The sequence below is a fragment of the Myodes glareolus genome, chromosome 8 (genome assembly GCF_982192425.1).
Source record: "Myodes glareolus chromosome 8, mMyoGla1.1, whole genome shotgun sequence".
In the NCBI taxonomy this organism is placed as follows: Eukaryota; Metazoa; Chordata; class Mammalia; order Rodentia; family Cricetidae; genus Myodes; species Myodes glareolus.
This window is the reverse complement of record NC_142033.1, coordinates 13,551,725-13,572,655: the sequence shown is the minus strand read 5'-3', so window position 1 is coordinate 13,572,655 and position 20,931 is coordinate 13,551,725. Positions and strand designations below refer to the sequence as shown.

Genomic DNA, 20,931 nt, shown 5'->3' with positions numbered 1-20,931 from the left:
GACATTCACATTCATATTTATTGATGCTATATTCATGATAGCAAGGAAATGCAATCAGCCTAGATACCCGTAATGAAAATGTGGTATAGAGACACAATAAAATTCTACTCAGCTGTAAAGAATAATTTTCAAGAAAATGGGTAGCCTGGAAAACATATTAAGCAAACTGATCCAAATCCAGAAAGGCAAAACCAACATTCTCTCTTCATATGCAGATTCTAGCTTGTACATACATATGTATATAAGTGGAAATAAAGTTGGATAAAAAACCTACAATACTAGAATGGACTCCAAGAAAGAGTAAAGAGACTCTGAGGAGGGTGACGAAGCATGAAAGAACATGAAATCAGACAGGGGGCGCAGGAGTAAAACAAAAGGTTAAAGGGCTGGAGTGATAGGAGGGAAATAAAAACAAATTTCTTTCAAAATGCAACAGTGATAGTTAACACCTTGTATGCTAACATTTTATGTAAATCAAAGTATATTTTGCCTTCTAATAAAGCTAACCCTATAAACACATATAATATATATATAATATATATACACACATAATTTTCACCAGTTATCTATCAAAATTTTCACTGGATACTTTGAAATTTTAGAAAACCTCACTGTATATGTACAAAATTTACAAAATATATTAAGATCATTGTTGTTAAAACAAAGATAAAATCTAAATCTAACTAGAGGCATTGATATTTTTAAGAACCATTTTTTAATTTTAATTTTAAGTGTGTGTGTCTATAGTTATGTGGAAGCCAGAAGAGTGTCAGATCCTGTTGAGCTGGCATTACAGGCAGTTATCAACGGCCCGACATGGGTGTTGGGAGTACAACTCTGGCCCTCTGGGTAGCACTATACTCTCTGAATCGCTCAGCCACCTCTCTAACCTCAAAATTAGTATTTTTCAAGAGACATGAACTTAACTCTCAATGAAATTATTCCCACATTCTCGCTGCTCTGTCTTCACCCCATCCCCAAAAAGGAAAGGGGGACCTTAAATTAGAACCAAGTGAAATGGCAACTGCCTATAACTGCATAAGGAGACCGAGGAAGGAGGATGAGAAGTCTGAGGTAAGCTTATATCACAGGGCAGGCCCCTCAAAAATTTTTTTTAAAAAGCAAGTAATTTTAAAACTTAAGATTTCTTTAATCTTTCCTGATTTTACTTTATACTCCTCACTATTATGGTTTTCCAAAAACATAAATCAAAATTAAATTTAAAAAACTTAAAATTCAATGACTAACACATTTATCACTCTATTATCGTAAGACGGTAGAAACTTTGCTGACACTCAGAAAGGGACTCCTAAAGGTTTTATTTACCAGAATCAATAACATGAACTGGAAGAACACTTTTATGACACAATTCTAGTTCTCTGATCCATTTTAACGTTTGATTGCATTCAGACATGTACAGAACTTAGAATCCTCCCCCAGGGGATATGTTAACAAAAATTCTTAAGTAATGAAACTAAAAGACTATTCAAAAATAGTAAGCACATGAAATACAGCTATTTACTATAAACTCACATGTAAAGCTCCAATAAAAACTTTATTTCTAGAAAAAGTACATCTCATATGCTCACAAACATTTTCTGTATCTCGAAGGCCTGAAAAAAAAAAAAAAACCACTTCTTTTGCCCTTCAGTGTTTGAAACCAAACCCAGGGCTTCACACATGCAAGGTAAGTTGAACAAAGCTACATCCCCAGCTGTATTTTCTTGATTCCCTAAGTCAGTTAAGCAATCGTTTTAGGTAATTAATGAGTATTTGTACTTAAAAACGCGTTTCAACACTTATAATCAGAGCTGTTGTAGGCAGTACTAAAATAAAGCATCCACTATGTGCCAAGCATTTCTCATCCTAGTCTTACAACCTTACTGAAAAGATTAAAAAAAAAAAAACTCTAGATATTCTAATGAGAAAGAGAATACGAGAACAAATACGAATTTCAAGGCCATGGTTCTAATAGGTCTGTAAAAGTTAAGAGCTTTTCCATTGAGTTGCACACATCAGGCTGTTCTTCAAGTACTGGTAATAGAAAACAGCTTTAACTCCTCCTCTCCCCCCGCCCCCAGCTTCCCAGCGAACAACATACTGTTTCTTTGTGAGACCAGGTTCAGAAACAGCAGTCTCTGGCCATCACACTGACCACAGCCTAAAAGCATCCAATCTGTCCTGGACTCCACCCACAGGCAAGGTCTAACTGTGGGCTAAGTAAGCACCCCTGTAAAGACAGTGAGGTAAATGGGCAAGGCAACGAGAGGCCGTTTATAAATAGTTCTGCGAAGCACTCCGTCTATCAGCAGGTTTACCTTTAGGGCCCTTTTCTGATCTGGTTCTTCTAAACTAGCTTTCCAGAAGCACCCCGGGAAGCCGTTTGGTCTAGGTCTGGGAGACTTGAGGAAAGCATGCTTGGTTGTCCAGGGAGGGCTATGCTGACCGGCAACTGAGACCCCGAGAGGATGAGGTAGCATCTCAGGGCGCTGGGCTGCCCCTGTGTACTCGCGGCTCAGCTAAACTCCTGAGCACAATCCCCCTAAACAGCCTAAGCTAAATAAGCTGGCCGGCCGGGCGGGCGGGCGAAGGTGACAGCTCGGGGAACTTCCTCTTCCCCGCCGGTCTCCCCAGCTCCATGTGTCCACGCCTTTCCCTCCAGGAGGCAGGGCAGGAGCAATTTCAAATTCCCCAGATCGAGCCGACCCCACCAGCAGCACGGGCCACGAAGGCCAGTTCCCCTTCCTGCCCCCGCCTTTCCTGGGTGATTCTCTCCCTTAGCGTCGGGGGAGAAAAAAAAAACCAACAAATCTGGCAAACGCCAAAGTAATCTCCAACAACAACAACAAAGACGTCTTTACTCGGGCTCGCCCCGCACACAGCCCAAGGGAAGGGCGGAGGGGGGGGGCTCCGAGCACGTCTTCAGAGAGGGACTGTTTGGATTCACTTTCCCTCGGGGTCCCCCCCGCCAGCCGGGAAAAGGCCTGCAGTTCGAACGCCCCAATCTGCCTCCGTCTCCTCTCGGGAGCCGTGAGGGGCGGCCCAGGCGACCGCCACCCGCGTGTCCCGCCCCCGACCTCACCTGGCCAGGCCCGGGGCAGCGCCCAGGGCCCGCGCGAGCACGGCGTCCCGGGAGCGTCTTGGGGAGGCCGGCGGGCGGGCGGGCGCGAAGACGGTTAGGCCGCGCTGCAGGCCGGCGCGCTTCCTGCCGCGGCCCCAGCCTCGGGCAGCGCGGCCCGAGCCCCCGCCGCCCGCCGCGGGGGCCGCGCTCCCTCCCGCGCCCGCCGCCCGCCGCGGGGCCCCGCCGAGCGCTTCTCACCTGCGAGGCTCCCGAGCCCCGGGCCTCTTAGCAGGAGGACCACGCCGCTCAGGGGTCCCCCCTCGCCGCCCGCCGGCCCCCTCCCCACAAGCACGCGGCCGGGAACCCGCGCCCCCTAAGGCGACGCGGGCCGGCTCCCGCCGCCCGCCACCACACACGCACACACACACGCACACCCACTCGCCGCGGGGCCGCCTCCCGCCCGCCAAAGTCCCAACTCACACACCCACACACGTACGTCCCCTCGCCCACCTCACTTCCCCTCGCTCCACTCCCGGTCCTACTCCGGAGCACCGAAAACACTCTACCTCATTCTCCTCCGCGGGCCCAGGACGAGCAACAGCAGCCATTTCCCCGCGGCAGGGGAAACACACACACACGCACACACAAACACGCGCGCGCGCGCACCAGGCCCCCACAGATGCTCCCCTCCACACCTCAGACGCAAACACAAACACCCACGCCCGCCCGCCCGCTCGCCCCAAGGGCCCGCGGCGGCAGGAGGCCGGGCCCCAGAAGGCGAGCGCGCCGAGCTGGCCGCCCAGGCCCGCGCCCCCCTCCTCACCTGCATTCAGCGCGCCAGGGTCCGGGCGGCGACGGCGACGGCGGCGGCGGGGCGACTGCTGGGGCTGCGGCGGCGGGGGAGGCGGCGGCGGCGGTGGCGGCGGGGCTGAGGGCAGTAAAGACATGCAGGCAGCCCGCCGGGGGGAGAGGCACCGGCCGGAGGGGACACGGGGCGGGCGGGCCGGGCCGGGCCGCCTGAGGAACCACCGAGGCGGCGGAGGGAGGCCGAGGGGAACGGAGACCAGACGGATCGGGACGGGGTGAGGGGAGACGCGGGCCCGGCCGCGCCGCGCAGGAGAGGGCCCCGCCGGGCGCCGGAGACGCGGCGAGCCGCTGCTGCGAGAGCCTCGCGGAGCCCGGCCTTGGCCTTGGCCTTCTCCTGTGCTGAGGCGGCCGCCGCTGCGGGGGTTGCTGCCGCCGAGCCGGGTTTGCTTGCCGAGGCCGGGCCGAGAGAGAAAGAGAGGAGAGAGAGAGAGACAGACGCGAGCGTTCGGTGCCTTCGCTCTAATTCACACACGCTCACACCCCCGAGGGCCGGGGGAGAGGAGTCCGGGCGCTACCGCTTTGGAGATTAATAACAAGGTGCAGAGAGTGCGAGGAGGAGGAGGTTGATTGACGTGGAGGGGCTGGCGGGAGTCAGTCACTCCCCAGAGCCGAGGGGTGGGGTGACGGCGGGAAGGGGCGGGGCTAGGAGCCGCGCTGCGGGAGGTGCGCGTGCGCGCCGGGCGGCCTAGCCGCTGGCTGGCTGGCTTCCTTCCTAGCCCCCCGCCGGTGGTGTTTTGGAGAAAAAAAAAATCTCTCTGATTAGATTGAGCTGTGGAGACTTGTAGGACTATCAGAACCTCCGTGCTGACGGGTATGCGGGAAGACACACGGGGACTTGTGTGGCCTCCGCACTCATCCCCCACGCAGGCCCACTGCAGAGCCCAGGGCGTTCTAGCTGGTTAAGGAGATAGCAGGTGAGGCGAATTGACCCGAGGAAATGTTTTCTCACGTCCTCAGTGGGTATCTTTCCTTTTTAACAGGTAGCGTGTCTAAGTTACGTGGCGGGAGGTGAATTTAAAACCCTCTGACGCTCTGCGATAACCCCGTCCTATTTTTAAAGCCTCCCTTCTCGCGATAAAATTGTATTTGGCAGTTTGCGGCAGTTACGGCATGAAAACATTTAAGGGTAAACTAGAAATATTATTGGTTGCCGCGTGAATGGAGCTTGCTATTTTAAGTTCGGAGGGATATGTTTTGCCACTTGAAGGTTTTTCCACCAACAGACCGAGAAGCCAGTTGCATTTGCTCTTCACACAGAACGCCGCCTTGGATTTACACTATCCGTCCCTGCCGCTGCGTGGCTCTGGGCTGGGTATTCGCCGAGGATGGTCCAGAGGTGTTTACACCGTTCAACACATTTTATCCTCGAGAAATACGTTCTGTTTAGCCCACTAAGGCAACCGTATATGGTTGCAGTTTATATCAGGCCCCGTTGCTGAGTGTTTAAAGCCTTTATCGCTTTAAACACTCAGAAAAGGGATGTGATTAAAATGCAAATCATTTATGAAGAACTGAACTGCCCTTTCATCTTGTCACCAGGAAGTGTGAATGACTGAAAAAGCCCCTCTGGGCCAAAAAGACCTACAAGCTACCTGTTGGTTTTCCATCCTTGTTCAGTTTCTCCTTCCCTGGCTAGAAACAGCCCCACCCGCCCACCCCCAAACACATACGTACTTTTTGTAAAAGGTGTTAAAATGGTCTTAATTCTGGAAGAAGTCTATTCAATCCCAACTATTTTAGTTGAGGCTGACAAAAATACTAACAATAATTAGTAATCTTTAGCTCTGTAAACAGCACAGTCAAACAAGTGATTTCAGGAGGCCAGGGCAGTCAGTCAGTGAACCTGCCTTCGTATACATTATTTGCCATCAAATTTCTTGACACATACCCGCAAAGTAGAACTACTATCAAATGTTGAGGAAGATAAATAAATCCTTCAAAATTTAAGTCAGATAAATGTGATACTTACATGTCTCGCCCGTCTTCAAACACCTCTAGATGGATTTCTAGCTCATACACATTAAGCAAACATACATGCCAGGCGTGTTATGGTCTCTCCTAGCCCTAGAGAGACAAACATGTATAGTACCTCACAGTCCTTGCAGGGGAAGCTGATACATAAACAGGAAGTTCTCAGAGAACGAGTCGAAAATGAAAGGTGACACAAATTATTGAACAATGCCTAGAAGGACAGATTGAAAGCACTGACATTTTTTCCTCGGCCATCTGATACCACCCATCACCATCAGCTGCTGTAGTGGAAATAGTACAGGGAGAAGAGAGAGGGCCATTGTGGATTTTTAAAAAGCACTAATAAATCTTGAGGCCCAGATTTACGTAGGTAAATGCTCGTTGCTGTTGTCTAAATTTAAGTAGCAAATATTTCACATCATTGGGGGCAAAGGGATTAATTAGAACATTAAGAATTTAGAGTGTAAGTGGTAAACATTTTTATCAAAAGCTCCATTGGGAGGTGGGGGCTGGAGAGATGATTCAATGGTTAAGAGCACGAAATGCTCTTCCAGAGAACCTGTTTGATGCCCAGCACCTACGTGGAGGCTCACAACCATCTGTGACTCCTGTTCCAGGGGATCTGATATTCTCTTCAGACTCCCTTGGGCACCAGACACACAGACAAACATTGAGCAAAACAAGTACATGAATGTCAATAAATAATTCTTAAACCTTCAGTTGAATCCAGGTCACGTTCAGATAATCTCTACTCACAGAGGTATTTTCTGTGAGATAGCCTGTATATTGACTCTCTACAAATAAAAGCAAAGACTAATTTGGACACACACCCCACCCTTGGCATGTTGAGAACTATACCCAGGGATTCAATTTACAAAGCCCAAAGCCTCCAGCATCCTTTTTTTTTTTTTTTTTTTTTTTTTTTTTTGGTCGGTTTTTTGAGACAGTCCTTCCTGTCCTGGAACTTGCTTTGTGGATCAGGCTGGCCACGAACTCACTGAGATCCACTTCCTCTGGCTTCTGAGTACACTAAAGGTGAACACTACCAACCCAGCATCACTAACAAGTGCTTTATTACTGAGGACTAGTGAGCTACAATCCCTAGCTCTAGACGTTAGAACCCTGTAGGGAGTTTGTTGTTTGGTTTGAGAGACAATCTCCCTGCACTCCCCAGGCTATCCTTCAACTATCCTCCTCCCTCCTGAGCTAGCATTACAGCTTTCTACCACCGTGCTGGTTTCCCTGACCATTTTTTAAAAATCATTTTTATAGAACACAGATGGTGGTGCATGAGTATGAACTCAGAACTCAGCAGGCAGAGGCAGGAGGATTGCTGCAAGTTCAAGGCAAAGGGCTGGCAGCCTGGTCAATATTCTTGGCCTGCTATGACTACAGAGTGGGATCTGTACTGGGTTTGAAAACTTTTCATGTTTGTCAGATTTTACCTTTTTATTTAAAATTATAAATCAGAATAAAATAAGAGAAACCTCTGCCTTGGCGATTGGGAATGGAGCTGTAATAAACACAGGAGTACAGATCTATCTTTGGCATACTGAGTTTGTTGATGTTATCTCATTTGTTTCTAATTTGTATTTCCTTGATTACTACTCATACTGATGGGTAAACAAATTTTTTAGACTTAATCAGTACACAATGTATACATTTAAAGAAATGTATTCTGTAAATAAATACAATTATGTGTCAATTAAAATTAAAAGTTTTTCCTTTTAAAGAGCTTTTGGAGCTGGAGATGTGGCTCAATCATTAAGCGCCCTGTCTGTACTTGTCCCTACAAGTCATATCCTGTATCTCAGGCTCCAGATCCAACACCCTCTTCTGGTTTCCAAGGTGGAGCGTGCATAGGTGCGCGCACACATACACACACACACACTTAAATCTTAAAAACAAAAGGTAAAGGGGTAGTTTATCCAATTGAAGTTTCTTAAGAAAAATTTTTAGGCCAAATTGTCTTAATAGAAATTTTGTTTATATGATTGCAGAATTGGTTCATTCTTTCTCAGTGAAGAAAGTACTTGTTCTGTGATTTGTTCCAAATTAGCATTTGAAACATTTTATCTGAATAAATCTTCCTATCCATGTTTTCATTGGTATCCTATTGCTATCAAATTCTGTTCAGCAACTTACTCAAAAGCAAAGATTTCAGGGTTTTTTTTTAAACAAAATTACTACTGTTTGACTAATTTTATTTTATTAGTTTTATTATCTTTATAGCAACAGTTCATAACTTTTAAGAAAACTCACATTTAGATTTATTTAAGATATAGTTAGTAAAATAGGGCTGGAGAGATGATTTGGTAGCTAAGAGTGATTGATGCTCTTCAAGAGAACCTGTGTTCTGGTCCCAATATCTATGCTGGGCTTCTGACTCTAGCTCTAGGGGATCCAAAGACATTTCCTGGCCTCCAAGGGCACCTGCACACACACTGTAAACATACACAGAAATAAACACATATACATAAATGAATAAAAATAAATATTAAAATGTTAGTAAGGTAATTATATGTATTTTTACTCCATTTTTATGGATACAGAGTAACTTAGTCACGGACATATCACTTTGTCACACTCACTTGGCCCTAGTTTTGATTCCCAGAACCATAAATAAATAAGTAAATGGCTTTAACTCTGAAATAAGTATTGTGTTTGATGATAGTCCAGTCAGTAAAGTGCTTGCCTTGCAAGATAGAGGACTCAAGTTTGATCCTCCAGAACCTACCCAAAAAATGGGGGGTCTGGGTATGGTGGCACAAAGCAGGAGACAGAGGTGCCTGGAAGGTGTGCAGATCCCTGGGACTCACTGGCCAGTCAGTCTAGCGTATTTGGTGAGTTCCAAGCCAGTAAAATACTCTGACTCCAAAATATAAACACAAAACAAGCAAAGGAGAAGGAAACAGTGGTGAGAGCTTCAGGAACAACAGCTGAAGTTGTCTTCTGGCCTTCACCCACGAGCTTGTGCCCACTTGTGTATGAACATATCATATAAAATGGACACAAATATGTATTACTGTTTTTACTTTCCAGATCTCCTCACAGGACTTCCACTATATTTTAGTGAAGTGACAGTCAATATTTCCCTGAACTGCATTTTCTATGCTCTTGTCATCTACATCGCCCTCTCTCTTCCTTTCTTAATCTATTTTTTATATTTCTTTTTGGTGGTTTTGTTTTGGGTTTGATACTTGTTCACGTATATTCATTCCCTGCATGTACTGATGTGCACACGTCTGTGGTGCATGTATTTGGAAGCCCAAGGGCTACTTCACCCTTAGGTGTCATTTCTCAATGGTTGTGCACCTAATTGGTTTGTTTGGTGTTTTTGGACAGTTTGGTTTCTAGGATATTTTTGTCAGTGGTTGGGTTTTTTGACCTGGAGCTCACCAAGTAGACTAAGATAATAGTCTAGCAAGCCCTAATAATACACCTGTCTGACCTTTCCTGGTGCTCTGGGGTTACAAAAAATGCAAGACCACACCTGACTTATTTTTTTTCATCTATTGAAATTTTTTTTCTAATATAACATACCTGGTTATGATTTTCCCTTTTTCCTCTCCTCCCACTTCCTCCCCAATACCTGACATTTTTAATGTGGGTTCTGGGGGTTGTTGTTTGGAAATAGAAGTTAGTGTGGCCCAAGTTAGCTTTGAATTTGCTATGCAGTGAGGATGACCTTGAAGTTCCAATCATTCTGCTTCCAAGTGCTTTGATTATAGGACTGGGCCGGACCTCCATGCCTGGTTTTGTGGGTTCCTAAGGATCAAACTAAGAACTTTGTGTGTGCTAAGCAAACATTCTACCGAATTATAGCCCAAGCTCCTGGGGTTTGTTGTGTTGTTGTGTGCTGGTTTGCTTTTGAGCCAAGATCTCACATTATAGTGAATGATGGCCTGGGTATAGCCAGACTACCTTGGAAGCTGTGGCAATCCTACAGCCTCCTCCCAATGGCTCAGGTTACAGGCGTGCACCACTATGATGAACTGTTTCTTATTTTTCTTGAAGGTGTAAACTATCATTGGTGTGTCCATCCAAGGGTGGCGACTTAATGTTTCCACCCTTCTCCTGGTTCATCAACTCTTTCCATTGCCCTTCCCTTGTTCCTTTTTCCAGGTTGGCTATGGCTATCACCCAGGATTACACTACTACTTTGATGTAATAGTTACTTTTCTTGTTGCTATGATGAAACATCTGACAAGCATCACCTTAAGGGAGGAAGGGTTTATCCTGGCTTATGGTTCAAGGAGATACAGTCCATCCTGCAGCAGGAGCAGGGGGAGGCCAATCACATTGCATCACAGTGAAGGAAGTAGGGTTGAGCTTTAAAATCTCAAGGCATTCCCCCCAGTGATCCACTTCCTCCAGTGAAATTCCACCTTCTAAATGTTCCATAACCTTCTCAAACTGCACCACCAACAGCAAAGTTCAAAGGCACGAGCCTACGGGACATTTAACATTCAGCTCACAACTGTTAACAGATGAGTATGTTTCACTGCTTTTGTTATTGTAGCATTTATATGTCATCCACCATAAGATGGTAAACAAAATTCTTCTTAATGACCTCTCTAGCATGAATTCTAATTGGTGTTAATAATAAAAACCCAAAGGAGAAGATAAGGGTTAACGCTGAAGATCAGAGAAGTAAAGTGTCCTATCACTAGAGAGTTCTTTTACCTCTACCAATGCTCAGACCAAAGGAGCCATCCTGTCCTTAGACTGCATCTCCAGACTCATCTGTCTCCACCTCCCTAGTGCTGGGATTAAAGCCATAGGATTAAATGTGTGTGCCACTACTGCGGTGTTTTAGTCTTGCACTCTGATTTTCAGGCAAACTTTATTTGTTAAAACGCAAACAAAATATCCCTACAGTCCTCATTATCCATTTTCCTTATAAACAAGGCCTTGATCACTGAGTATCCGTCAGTATCATCAGCTCTCTCCATAGCGCTTCACTGTAGTTCACCTGTATGTTCTAGCCAGGCCATAATTACTACCAAAATACATATTTCATGCCTCAGTGCATCTGGGAGGTGGCCAACATACTATCCAATCAATAAAATCAACTCTTTTAATACTGTATGCTACTAATGTCATAGGATTTTCAAAGTTATCTATATACACAGCGGGGAAACAAGTAGATAAGACCTAAACTACCCAGCTGGGCCTCGTGGTGCATGCCCTTAATCCCAGTGCTCAGAGACATACAGGTCTCTGTGAGCACAGGCCTACCTAGTTAGACCCTAATATAAATAAATACAAAAAATTTTAAACTAGTAAATTAGAAAACTTCTTCTATTTGTCCTCTATATTGCATTTGTTTACCCAGAAACTTTCCTTTCTCTCTGATGCTCCTTTTCTTTGGGGAAAGGATTTCTGCCTTTTTTAAAAGTAGATTGTTACAGTGGCACATGGTGCTCAAGCATTCCGTCCTCTTTGAAGCTTTATCTAAATACTCCCAAAACTCTAAACACATCGTGCCCAACTCTGCTGTAGAAAGTATGCTTTGATTAACCGATATGTTCTCTTTTATGTAGAATGTAACTTGAGTTGACTTCTGAAACCAAAACTTGTAGACATATTTTTTTCTGTATAACCACATGTTCTTTCAAAGAAGACTAACTGATACTAAATACATTTGGAAATCACCAAGCAAAACTTCAAAAAGACAGTATCATTGTCATCACCATCCTGGGTTGAATCATAGTCTATAAGCAAAGCAGACATTCCATTTATGAAGATAAATTAAGAAAGATTCTCTCTGTATATGATCTATTAAGGCACAGTACCCATTTTCCTCTTGGCCAACTGTCTCTATGTAATATGTAGAGTTACAACCATGTATCCTTTAATTACTTGTGTGTGTATATCTCTGTTTTACATCCTGTATCATGAGCTCCATCATTAGCAAATAATAAATATGATATTCCTTATCATTAATGTTTGATAAAAATTCTCAAGAAATATTTGATTAATGATAGCCCTGCTAACGTAATACCATCAGCATTTTTTGTTTGTTTCTTATTTCTCAAGACAAGATCTTTCTATGTAGCTTAGACTGGCCTGGAACTCACTGCGTAGCTCACCCCAGGCTAGCCTCAAACTCATGATCCTCCTACCTCTGTCTTCTGACTGCTTTTTACAGACGTGGTACCACATCTAGCCTATCTCCTCTTGGTTTACTAGGAATTATCTGCTAGTGAAATAAACGAGAAATAACATTGGTTTCTCTTACATTAGAGAAGTCTGCTAGTGGTCAATTCAGGGACCGTCATGGCCAACAGGACCATGTTATCTTTAAAGCATAACTTCCTCTCTTGTTTCATAGCCCAGCACCTGTGTCAGGGCCCACCCCACATAGTTGTGCAATTTACTGCAAATGCTGCTGGTCAGGATGTGAGCGGGGGATGCATATTCTCAAGGACTGCTTACACTCTGAGGAGGAGCTTCTAACTCATCTATAAGAATGGAGCGTCTTCTGCTCAAAGACTGAAAAAGATGTGGAAGTTGGAATTCTCAGTATCTGATTTATTTTCAACGCAACATTTATCTTCATCTGTAAACACTTTCCTGGAAGGTCTGTGTAAAATACTTGCTTAGATTTTATTAGCCATAAACTTAATGAAAGTCACCAACTAGCTGGAAAAGAAGCTGAGAAACTGTTTCTGTTAAACACATTGCTGTCATAAGTAAGCCGCAGGGCAACATAGACAGGATCCCCCACTATAACACTGAATGGCTTGGGGATCCAGAGAAATAAAGCGGAGATAGTGTATTAATTTTACAAAAAATAAATACTGGCGAAACTTTATGCTGGCAAAGCAAGCATACTATTATGCTTATCTAAATTAAAGTGAGGCATTTTCAGCAAAACTTTCATGATCTGTTTTTAGAAGCTCATAATTAATTACTCCCTTTTTTCCTTTGTCTCTTTATCTCTCCGAAAAGTCAGTAGAGCTTGTTTCTGGTATCCTCAAGAACATCTCTATTTAAATTCTGAGATGTCAAATAGAAGGAGTCCCTTACTCTGTAAATTTAAAAAAAAAAAACTGTTTTTTTCTAAAGAGGAAGGTCCTTTTCTTGTCCCAAATACCGCTGAACTTATAGGAGTGTGTGCATAGTATGCTTGTAACTGTTTCTGGGCCAGTAAATTGTACAGGGATCCCCACTGCCTTCCAGGATGGTTATAACCTGGACTCAGACATTTGCAAGTTGAGCACATTTCTCTGTCACTCTCCCTGCTTTATATCCAAACGTGGTACACGTGCCCCAGCTTCCCCCGTCTGATTGGCTGACATTGTTCTTGGATTCCACCATCTGCCCTTCCTTTTCCATGCTCTCAAATCGCTGCCCTTACAAGCACCCACCCCAGAATTCCCTGCAGCCTTCCTTGATGCTCTCCTAACAGGCCACATACCCATTGCCCTTGAAAACCCCACAGTGTGTTGAGGACAGGAACTCGGCTAGGTGTGGCTAGAACCCAGTAGTTTTAGAAAAGGATATATCTGAATACAGGTTTTTGGCTCTGCCACTTATACGATCTTGGAGAAACTGCTTCACTTCATCTGAAACAAAATATCCAATTTCAGGGCAACAGCATTTCTCATGCTGTAAAGAGAATGCAGAACTAGCTACAGCACTATCCTGAGCCCCAGATAGGAATTCTTACAATAATGAAGAAAACTGGGTTAGCTGATTTATCAAGTCATGTGTAAGAAGCTGAAATGTCATAAGCAGAGTTTGTGAATAGACAGCTGCAGGAAGGAGAGACAATGGCAGGCCTTATCAACGTGATGAGAGGTGCTTCCTTCAGATAAAAAATGAGCGCTAGAGCTCCGGTCCATCCATTCTCCAACCCAGGATCCCACAGTGCATCTTGTTAATACGGCTCTGAAGTCTTACTTTATTTGACACTCCCTTTTTTTTTATAGCTCTGACTTATTGAAGGAACCAGTAGTTCCAACTGAAGGAACATTCGCTCCAAACAATGTCAAACTTTTGATTTGTTTGATTACTTAGACAAATATATTAGCATTTGTTTTGATCCATTTTCTCCTGTTTTCTGGGAACTATATGTTGTAACTAAGGATTTATTGGACTAAAATTAAACATTTTTGTTATATATCCTAGATATGTTCTATACTTCATTTTATGTAATTAAATAATCCAAATCTAGTGTAGTCACAATAAATGAATTTGAAACCCGGATTGAGTGCTGATGCTCCACTCCCACTTAAGAAATCAGCTTCAGTGACTTGCACATGTAGGAGCCTAATACTTGGGTAAAGTATAGAGTTCAGTGTTGGTTTACCCTCAGGGACTTTATGTGTTCTGAAGGAAACCTTGACCTGACATGTCACCTGGGATAGCGACAACTTAACAATAGAACATATGCTTAACATGGTCAAGCCCCAGGTTCAGTCCCCACCTCCAGCAAAGAAGGAAATGGGGGAGGAACAGGAAAAGGGAGGAGAGAGGAAGGAACCAAGTACTGATACACCTATGTCAAATAAATTAGTAAAACTTCTAACAGCTGACCTTTAAGATGATCTTAATTAAAGGAACTTTGTTCTTCCTGTGTGGAGATTCTTTTAGAATTGTATTCCAATTCTTTGTTTAGCTTGTCAACATATTGCTAACCCATTTTCCTGAAAGACCCAGGAAAGAACAATATTTCTAATATCACAAATTTTCTAACTTCTTCCTGTTAGTTTTCCATATATAACAACACATTCTTTCTATACCTACAATTGCTGTCCCAAATCGCAATATTGGAACTGAATGAACAACCACACATTTTTTCTCTTGTTTAGACAATATAGCTAATTTTTGCTACGAAGAGGGAGCCCGTTTTTTACTTTAGTTCTGAAATGGCTCATGCTAATCACATTCTAATTTATGTTCTCCGGTTAACCTTCTCAGTTCCTTCTTTTGTCAACATGAAGTTACAAGTTAGAATCCCTTCATATGGTGTGACTTGGGAGAATCACTACATGAAACCCCTAGCCCTTTTGCATGCTAGAGGGCCTGAAAACATACCTTGGGAACTTTCATTTGAAGATAAGGAAACCTTCTGAAATACCCCCATATTACCGTAATTAGTCAGCTGCCACAACTGCTCTGCTAATCACCATTTCCCAAGAGACTCTCGGTGTGTAGAAAGAAGGGGTCCATATGTCAATATAAAAGCAGGACATAAAAAAAAAAAGTAAAAGCAGGACATGTGACCCGCTGCATTATTTTTACTCCCAGAAACTGAGAATACTCACTAGCTCAATAAGAAAATTAGTTTTGTTTTTGTTTGTTTCTTTGTTGTCTGTGACTTTAACTTAGTGACATAGCACTTGCCCAAAATGCATGAGGCCCTGGGTCAGAGCTACACCAAAACAGGAGTTTTAATTAAGTCTTACTAAAACATGTTTAATTTTGTTCATCCCAGTGTTTCCCCGAATATATTGTCGTGGCTGATCTTCATTGGCATCTAGACTGGATTTGGATTTGCCTGTGTATTGCACAGCTAGGGGTGTCTGTGAGGGACAATTGAGTGAGGTGAAGGCCCAGCATGAATACGGTAAGCCACTCTATAGGCTGGGAACCTGGGCTGAGTGAAATGGGAAGGAAGAAGTCAGTCAAACAAACATTCCCTTTTCTCTCCTCCATTGGTTTGCTTACCTGGGAGCTTCTGTCATCTCCTCCTCTACAAGAACTCTCAAACTGTGAGCCAAAACATCTCCTTCCTTCCTCAACTTCTTCTTCTGGTTGGGTGTTTGACAACAGCAACTAGAAAAGTAGTCACCGTGTATCCTGGCCGTGGACACCTCTTAGCACCCGTGTGTCCTGCTGTGCTGGGGTTTGTTCGCAGGCTCCTATGTGGCTCTTGTTGCTTTGGTTTTTTTTGTTTGTTTGTTTGTTTGCTTAGAATGGTCATGTTTATTCGTGATTTTTTTCTTTTATTGAAAATAGATATTTTTTCATACAATATATTCGGATTATGGTTCCCCTCCCCCTACTCCTCCCAGTTCCTTCCCACCTCCCCACCCACCTGGGCAGCCCTTGAAGTAAGAAGTCACATGTTATTGTAATAGTTTCATTCAGGAATGTCGCCTACAAACTCATGTTTTGAGCAATGGATTCCCAACTTGAAGTCCAGAACAATTTTGAAGGCTGTGGAGCCAGGAGGTAAAACCTAGCAGATAGAAGTAGGCCTCTAGGGTGGGCCTTTAGGAGGTTATACCTGCTCAGGTCTGGGATCCTTGCCTCCTGGTCTACCGTGATGTGAACCAACGCCTCACCACCATAAGCCGAGCTGCTCTCGCCACGCCTGTCCCACAGTAAAGGGACTGAAATCACAAGCCAAAATAAACTTTTTCCTCCTTTGTTTATGTGGTCAAGGTAACATAATTCAAAGGAAACTACTAAGTAGAGCAAATCTCTGGTCTTTCTCATTGAGTTCTGAGGGACTGCTGTCAGCTAGATGGGGGGGGAATGTCATTTTCTTCAGTGCCGTAGCCACTGATAAGTTATCCAGACTTCAGTAAATAACCCTACCTGTACTCATGCCAGCAACTCTAAACTCAGTGGATCTCTGCCTCTCTCTCATGCACACACACACACACACACACACACACACACACACACACACACACACGTATCAAGGGATAAAAGTCATAGGGACTTGGGAACAAGAAGGGTTTCAGTGAGAGGAGAGACACGAAAGGGTTAATGAAAGGTGAAAATTGCTAAAATTCATTACATACATATATAAAACTCAAATGATTTAAAAAAGAAAGAAATGGTGGGGGTGGGGGAAATTGCCTGGCCAGGATTAGAATTTAAATTTTGTTTCCCATCTGACTCCTGAAAACCCAAACAATACACTGCCATAATTCTCTGCTTGAAGTGAAGAATGTGGATTAAAAAACTGAGGGGCATAGAGAAGAGGCCTCTTTAGTGGAGTTACTGGCTCTCTTTTTCTTAATAATCTGTAAGATATTATAAAAAGAGTGCAGCTTTTGGTGCATGTCTGTTTGTACATCTGTGTATGTGCGTGTTTGAGACTAGACCATAGCTAACACTGGTTTACTTTTTCCCACTCAGTGTCAGTTTAGTGTAATGTAATACCATCAGCTATAATGCTCAATCCCTTCAGATCCAGCACTCTCATTTAATAGAAAGTGTTTTGTAATCTTTCTTCATTATCCTGACCTGTTCTGACCTGGTATGCATAAATAATATGTTTTATGTACACACATAATTTCTTTAAAAATAATATAATGTCTTAGTTATAAGCTATATGATAATTAAAAGCAAAGTAATTCATCATTAAATACAATGATGAAATGCTCAGACTTGACTACAATGGATGCCAAAATAAAGGCATTAGAAGCTTGTATCTACATGTAGCTTTAGCGTGAATCCCGTGGCTCTAAGAGCAGACCGGCTGATATATAGGTGTGGCAGGTTATAAAAGTGACATGATAGTTCTAAAATGGTAAGTTACTTTTGGTAGAATTCCAGGCAAAACAATTATATTCTTTCTTAGTTACATAATAGCTGTGTTTCTATTAAAAGACTGTATTAACCTTCCTCCTTAAAATCTCAAGTCCTTTGTAAGTAAAATTGAGTTTGTTCTAGGTTTGAACCATTGTAGACATGCATTTCCTGTTTGTCCATGGGGAGGTTTTCCCCATTGTGCTAGGGACTGAACCCATAGTCTCACAAACACTAGGCAAGTGATCAAACACTAAGCTACACCATCAGCCCTTGATGGCAAGAGCTGGTGACCCACAGGGCTTGACGCTTTTCATAGTGACATTTAAGGGTCATGTATGATGTATCCAGTCATGTGTAGGACTTTCCTGAGAATTTTTGGATCTTCACTTATCTCAAATATTGTTTCCTATGACAGCTTCCTCTCCTGATTGTGGTATCTAAAAACCTTCCTTATCAATTCTCAGTGGCCATACTTGTAAGTAGAGATATACCAGCTACAAGTTATTAATACAGGAAACATTTTAAAGCTTCTCTAGCCTAATAACATTCCTGTTGTTTAATATGACATTGGGTGTTACCAACTAATTAGATATTTACGGAACTAGACACCATTTCCCTAAATTGTGGAATGATAGCAATAGACACCATTTAGTAAGAGCCCACAATTTCCCGGGTATTTAATTTGTGTTTGCCTATTTGACCTTTACAAACACCATATAAGGTAAATATTATTATTTCTCCTCAAAGATGTCAAGTAACTTTCTTCATGGGAGCCAAGATCCAAGCCAGGTCATTGTGCTGTTAGAATTCATAGGCTTTGCCACCACAGTCTATTGCCAAATACAGCCTTAGAGTAGCCAGGCTCCTCCGTTCGCACTCTGCTTACCTTCTGCTGTGTCTTCTCTCTGTGAACGCCCTCCCTTTGTGATCTCTGTAGAACAACTCTTGTCGGGAAGCATGGGAGGCTGTTCCCCACCTCTTCTTCCTCCACCCTTTTAAGTGCTCTTTGCTGTATTTGGATCTGCTACAGTTGGTTTTAATTAATGTCCCTACCCTAAGGCTATCTCCGAATGAATGACTCAATATAACTAGCAAATTCAATTTTTAAAGGAGCTCGAGAATTTTAGACCTGCACCAACATGCCTAGGGAATATACTGTTTCATATTCATCATCTCCCTCCCCTCATCAGTTGTTTGCTTCTTAAGCTAATAGATGGCTGTATCTTAAAATATTTTCTCATTATTAGAATCCACCCCCTTCTCTCTCTCTCTCCCTCTCCTTTGTCTCTGTTATTAGAAGGGAAACAACTCGAGAACAGGGTGTATATACTGATTTCTTTCTTCTGCAGTGCACTGTAATGCTTGTACATAACAAATCCATAGTAACTTTTTGTTGACTGTTGAAGCGAGTTTAATGCAATTGGCACAAAAAAATTATAACCATGTGTAGATGAGCAGTCTTTGGTATAGTTTTAATCTATAAAGTTTTCCAAAAGCTCAAGTGTAAAAGCTTGGCTCCAGCTTACTCCCACTTAAGAAATGGGGTGCAATGGGAGGTCTCCAGGCCACTGAGTGTATGTTCTCAAAGGGGATGTGGGAAGGGGTGAAGTTCACTGGTAGAATACCTGTGTGGCTTTGCGAGGTCCTGAGTCCAGCAATCTCCAGCACACAACTCCAATACAAATACAAAAACAAACAAAAACAATCAAACAACCAACAGAAGAGGAAGAGTGGGGTGGGGAAGAGCACTAGAAGGAGGAAGAGGAAGAAAAGGACTGTGGGACACTGGTCTCTTCCCCTTTCTCTCCTCTAGTTTAGGCTATGAGTAAGCATCTTTGTTCTGCTACATGCCGCTGTCACAGGCCCTAACCAACAGGGACGAGTGACCATGGACTGGTGCTCCAAAGTGAGGAGCCCATCAACTGGTTGCTCTTTATGAGCTGACTATCTTGGACCAGCAGGGAACAGTGACTAACAGACTCACTCACATCTCTGTGTTTTCATTCTACACCTATAGAGCACACATAATGCTTTCTGCTTAATGGAGCTGTGAGGATTCCATGAGCTGGTGCTTGTAAGCATCGCTGGAATCACACCAGCACACAGGATCACACCAACACCAACGCACTGGATCACATAAATAACAAAACACACAGGATCACACCAACACCAACACACTGGATCACACCAACACAGGATCACAACACCACCAGCACACAGGATCATATCAATACACAGGATCACACCAACACACTGGATAACACTAACACACTGGATCATACGAACACACAGGAGGCATTTCAGAAGACAGAGGAGCTGTTTCTTTTCCTGCATTCTTTCCATGTAACCCTCTTACCTCTGTGAGTACAACTGTGGTTTAAATATGGTTTGTCCTCTCAACTTCCAACTCATACTGAGTTAATACTTATACGTTTATGGTAGTCTTCTTAAAATGGTGAAAACTTGATCTGACCATGGTGCTTAGATGTGGGACCTTTAGAAAGTGAGTAGGTTTGATGTGGGATTTCCCCTCTGTATGCTGTGAATTTGTTTTATTACCATTGGTTAATAAAGAAGTTGCTTTGTTCTATAGCAGGGCAGAATATAGCCAGACTGGAAGAGATACAGAGAGAGAGTAGGTGGAGTCAGAGAGATGCCATGTAGCTGCCAAATGAGAAAGATATCAGAACAGAATCTTACCTGCTAAGCCACAGCCTCATAGCAATACACAGATTAATAGAAATGGGTTAATTTGATGTAAGAGTTAGTTAATAAGAAGCTTGAGCTAATAGGCCAAGCAGGACTGTAATTAATATAGTTTCTGTGTGATTGTTCAGGTCTGAGCAGTTGGGAAATGAAAGAGCAGTCTCCTTCTACATAGCTTAGATTTGGATATTAGGGTGGAGCCCCCGTTACTGAACTCAGTGATTTGTTTGTTTGTTTGTTTTCAAGACAGGGTTACTCTCTGTAACAGCTCTGGCTGTCCTGGCACTCGCTTTGAAGACCAGACTGTCCTCTTACTTGAAGTGATCTGCCTGCCTCTGCCTCCCTAGCCAGGATTAAAGGTGTGTGCCACCATGTCTGGCTTGAACTGTGTGATTTTATAAGGAGTAAAGATCATACATGAATGTGCATGTGTGTGTGTGTGTGTGTGTGTGTGCACGCACACACACACACACCTGTTTTTGTAAGTATTATTTTTGGAATATATACAGCCCATTTATCTGATGAGAAGTAAAAGAAGAAATTAAGGAACTATGTCTCATGGTAGAGAACTAATTTTCCCACTTATTGTATTACTGTACATGTCTTTGAAGGAATTTCAGCTCAATGTTTTATGATGCAGTTATCACAAAGTATCCTCAGACAGCACGTAGAATTTTGTCTGAAGGACTGTATCTTCCTTGATAGTTTCAAAGGAAAGAGGGTGGTCTTCAGATAGAAAAGCTTTTCTGAATGAGCCAAAACTGATGGGACGTGAGTTCTGATATCCAAAGGTCAAGAAATCCATGTTTATAAATATAGGATTA

At 43.3% G+C, this 20,931-nt stretch overlaps 1 protein-coding gene and 1 long non-coding RNA gene across 5 annotated transcripts in view; one reads left to right on the top strand and one right to left on the bottom strand.

Annotated features, from left to right (window-relative positions):
• Positions 1-6,047, bottom strand: part of Cnot6l (CCR4-NOT transcription complex subunit 6 like) — an 81,515-nt gene extending 75,468 nt beyond the window's left edge. Inside the window, exon 1 of one of the 4 annotated variants that reach the window (XM_048426117.3) lies at positions 5,898-6,047. Coding sequence is in view for 1 of the 4 variants with exons in the window: in XM_085691603.2 (XP_085547729.1) it covers positions 3,628-3,632 (5 nt within the window). In the remaining 3 variants the exon portion in view is untranslated. Of the gene's footprint in view, positions 1-3,319; positions 3,342-3,627; positions 3,758-3,884; positions 4,376-5,897 lie in introns of those variants that run through there. The other 3 variants (XM_087908853.1, XM_085691603.2, XM_085691604.2) reach the window with 3 other exon arrangements.
• The window catches only part of LOC125395000 (uncharacterized), a 48,463-nt gene continuing 32,122 nt past the window's right edge, over positions 4,591-20,931 (top strand). Inside the window, exon 1 of the long non-coding RNA XR_015002642.2 lies at positions 4,591-4,842. This is a non-coding gene — a long non-coding RNA (uncharacterized LOC125395000). The remainder of the gene's footprint in view (positions 4,843-20,931) is intronic.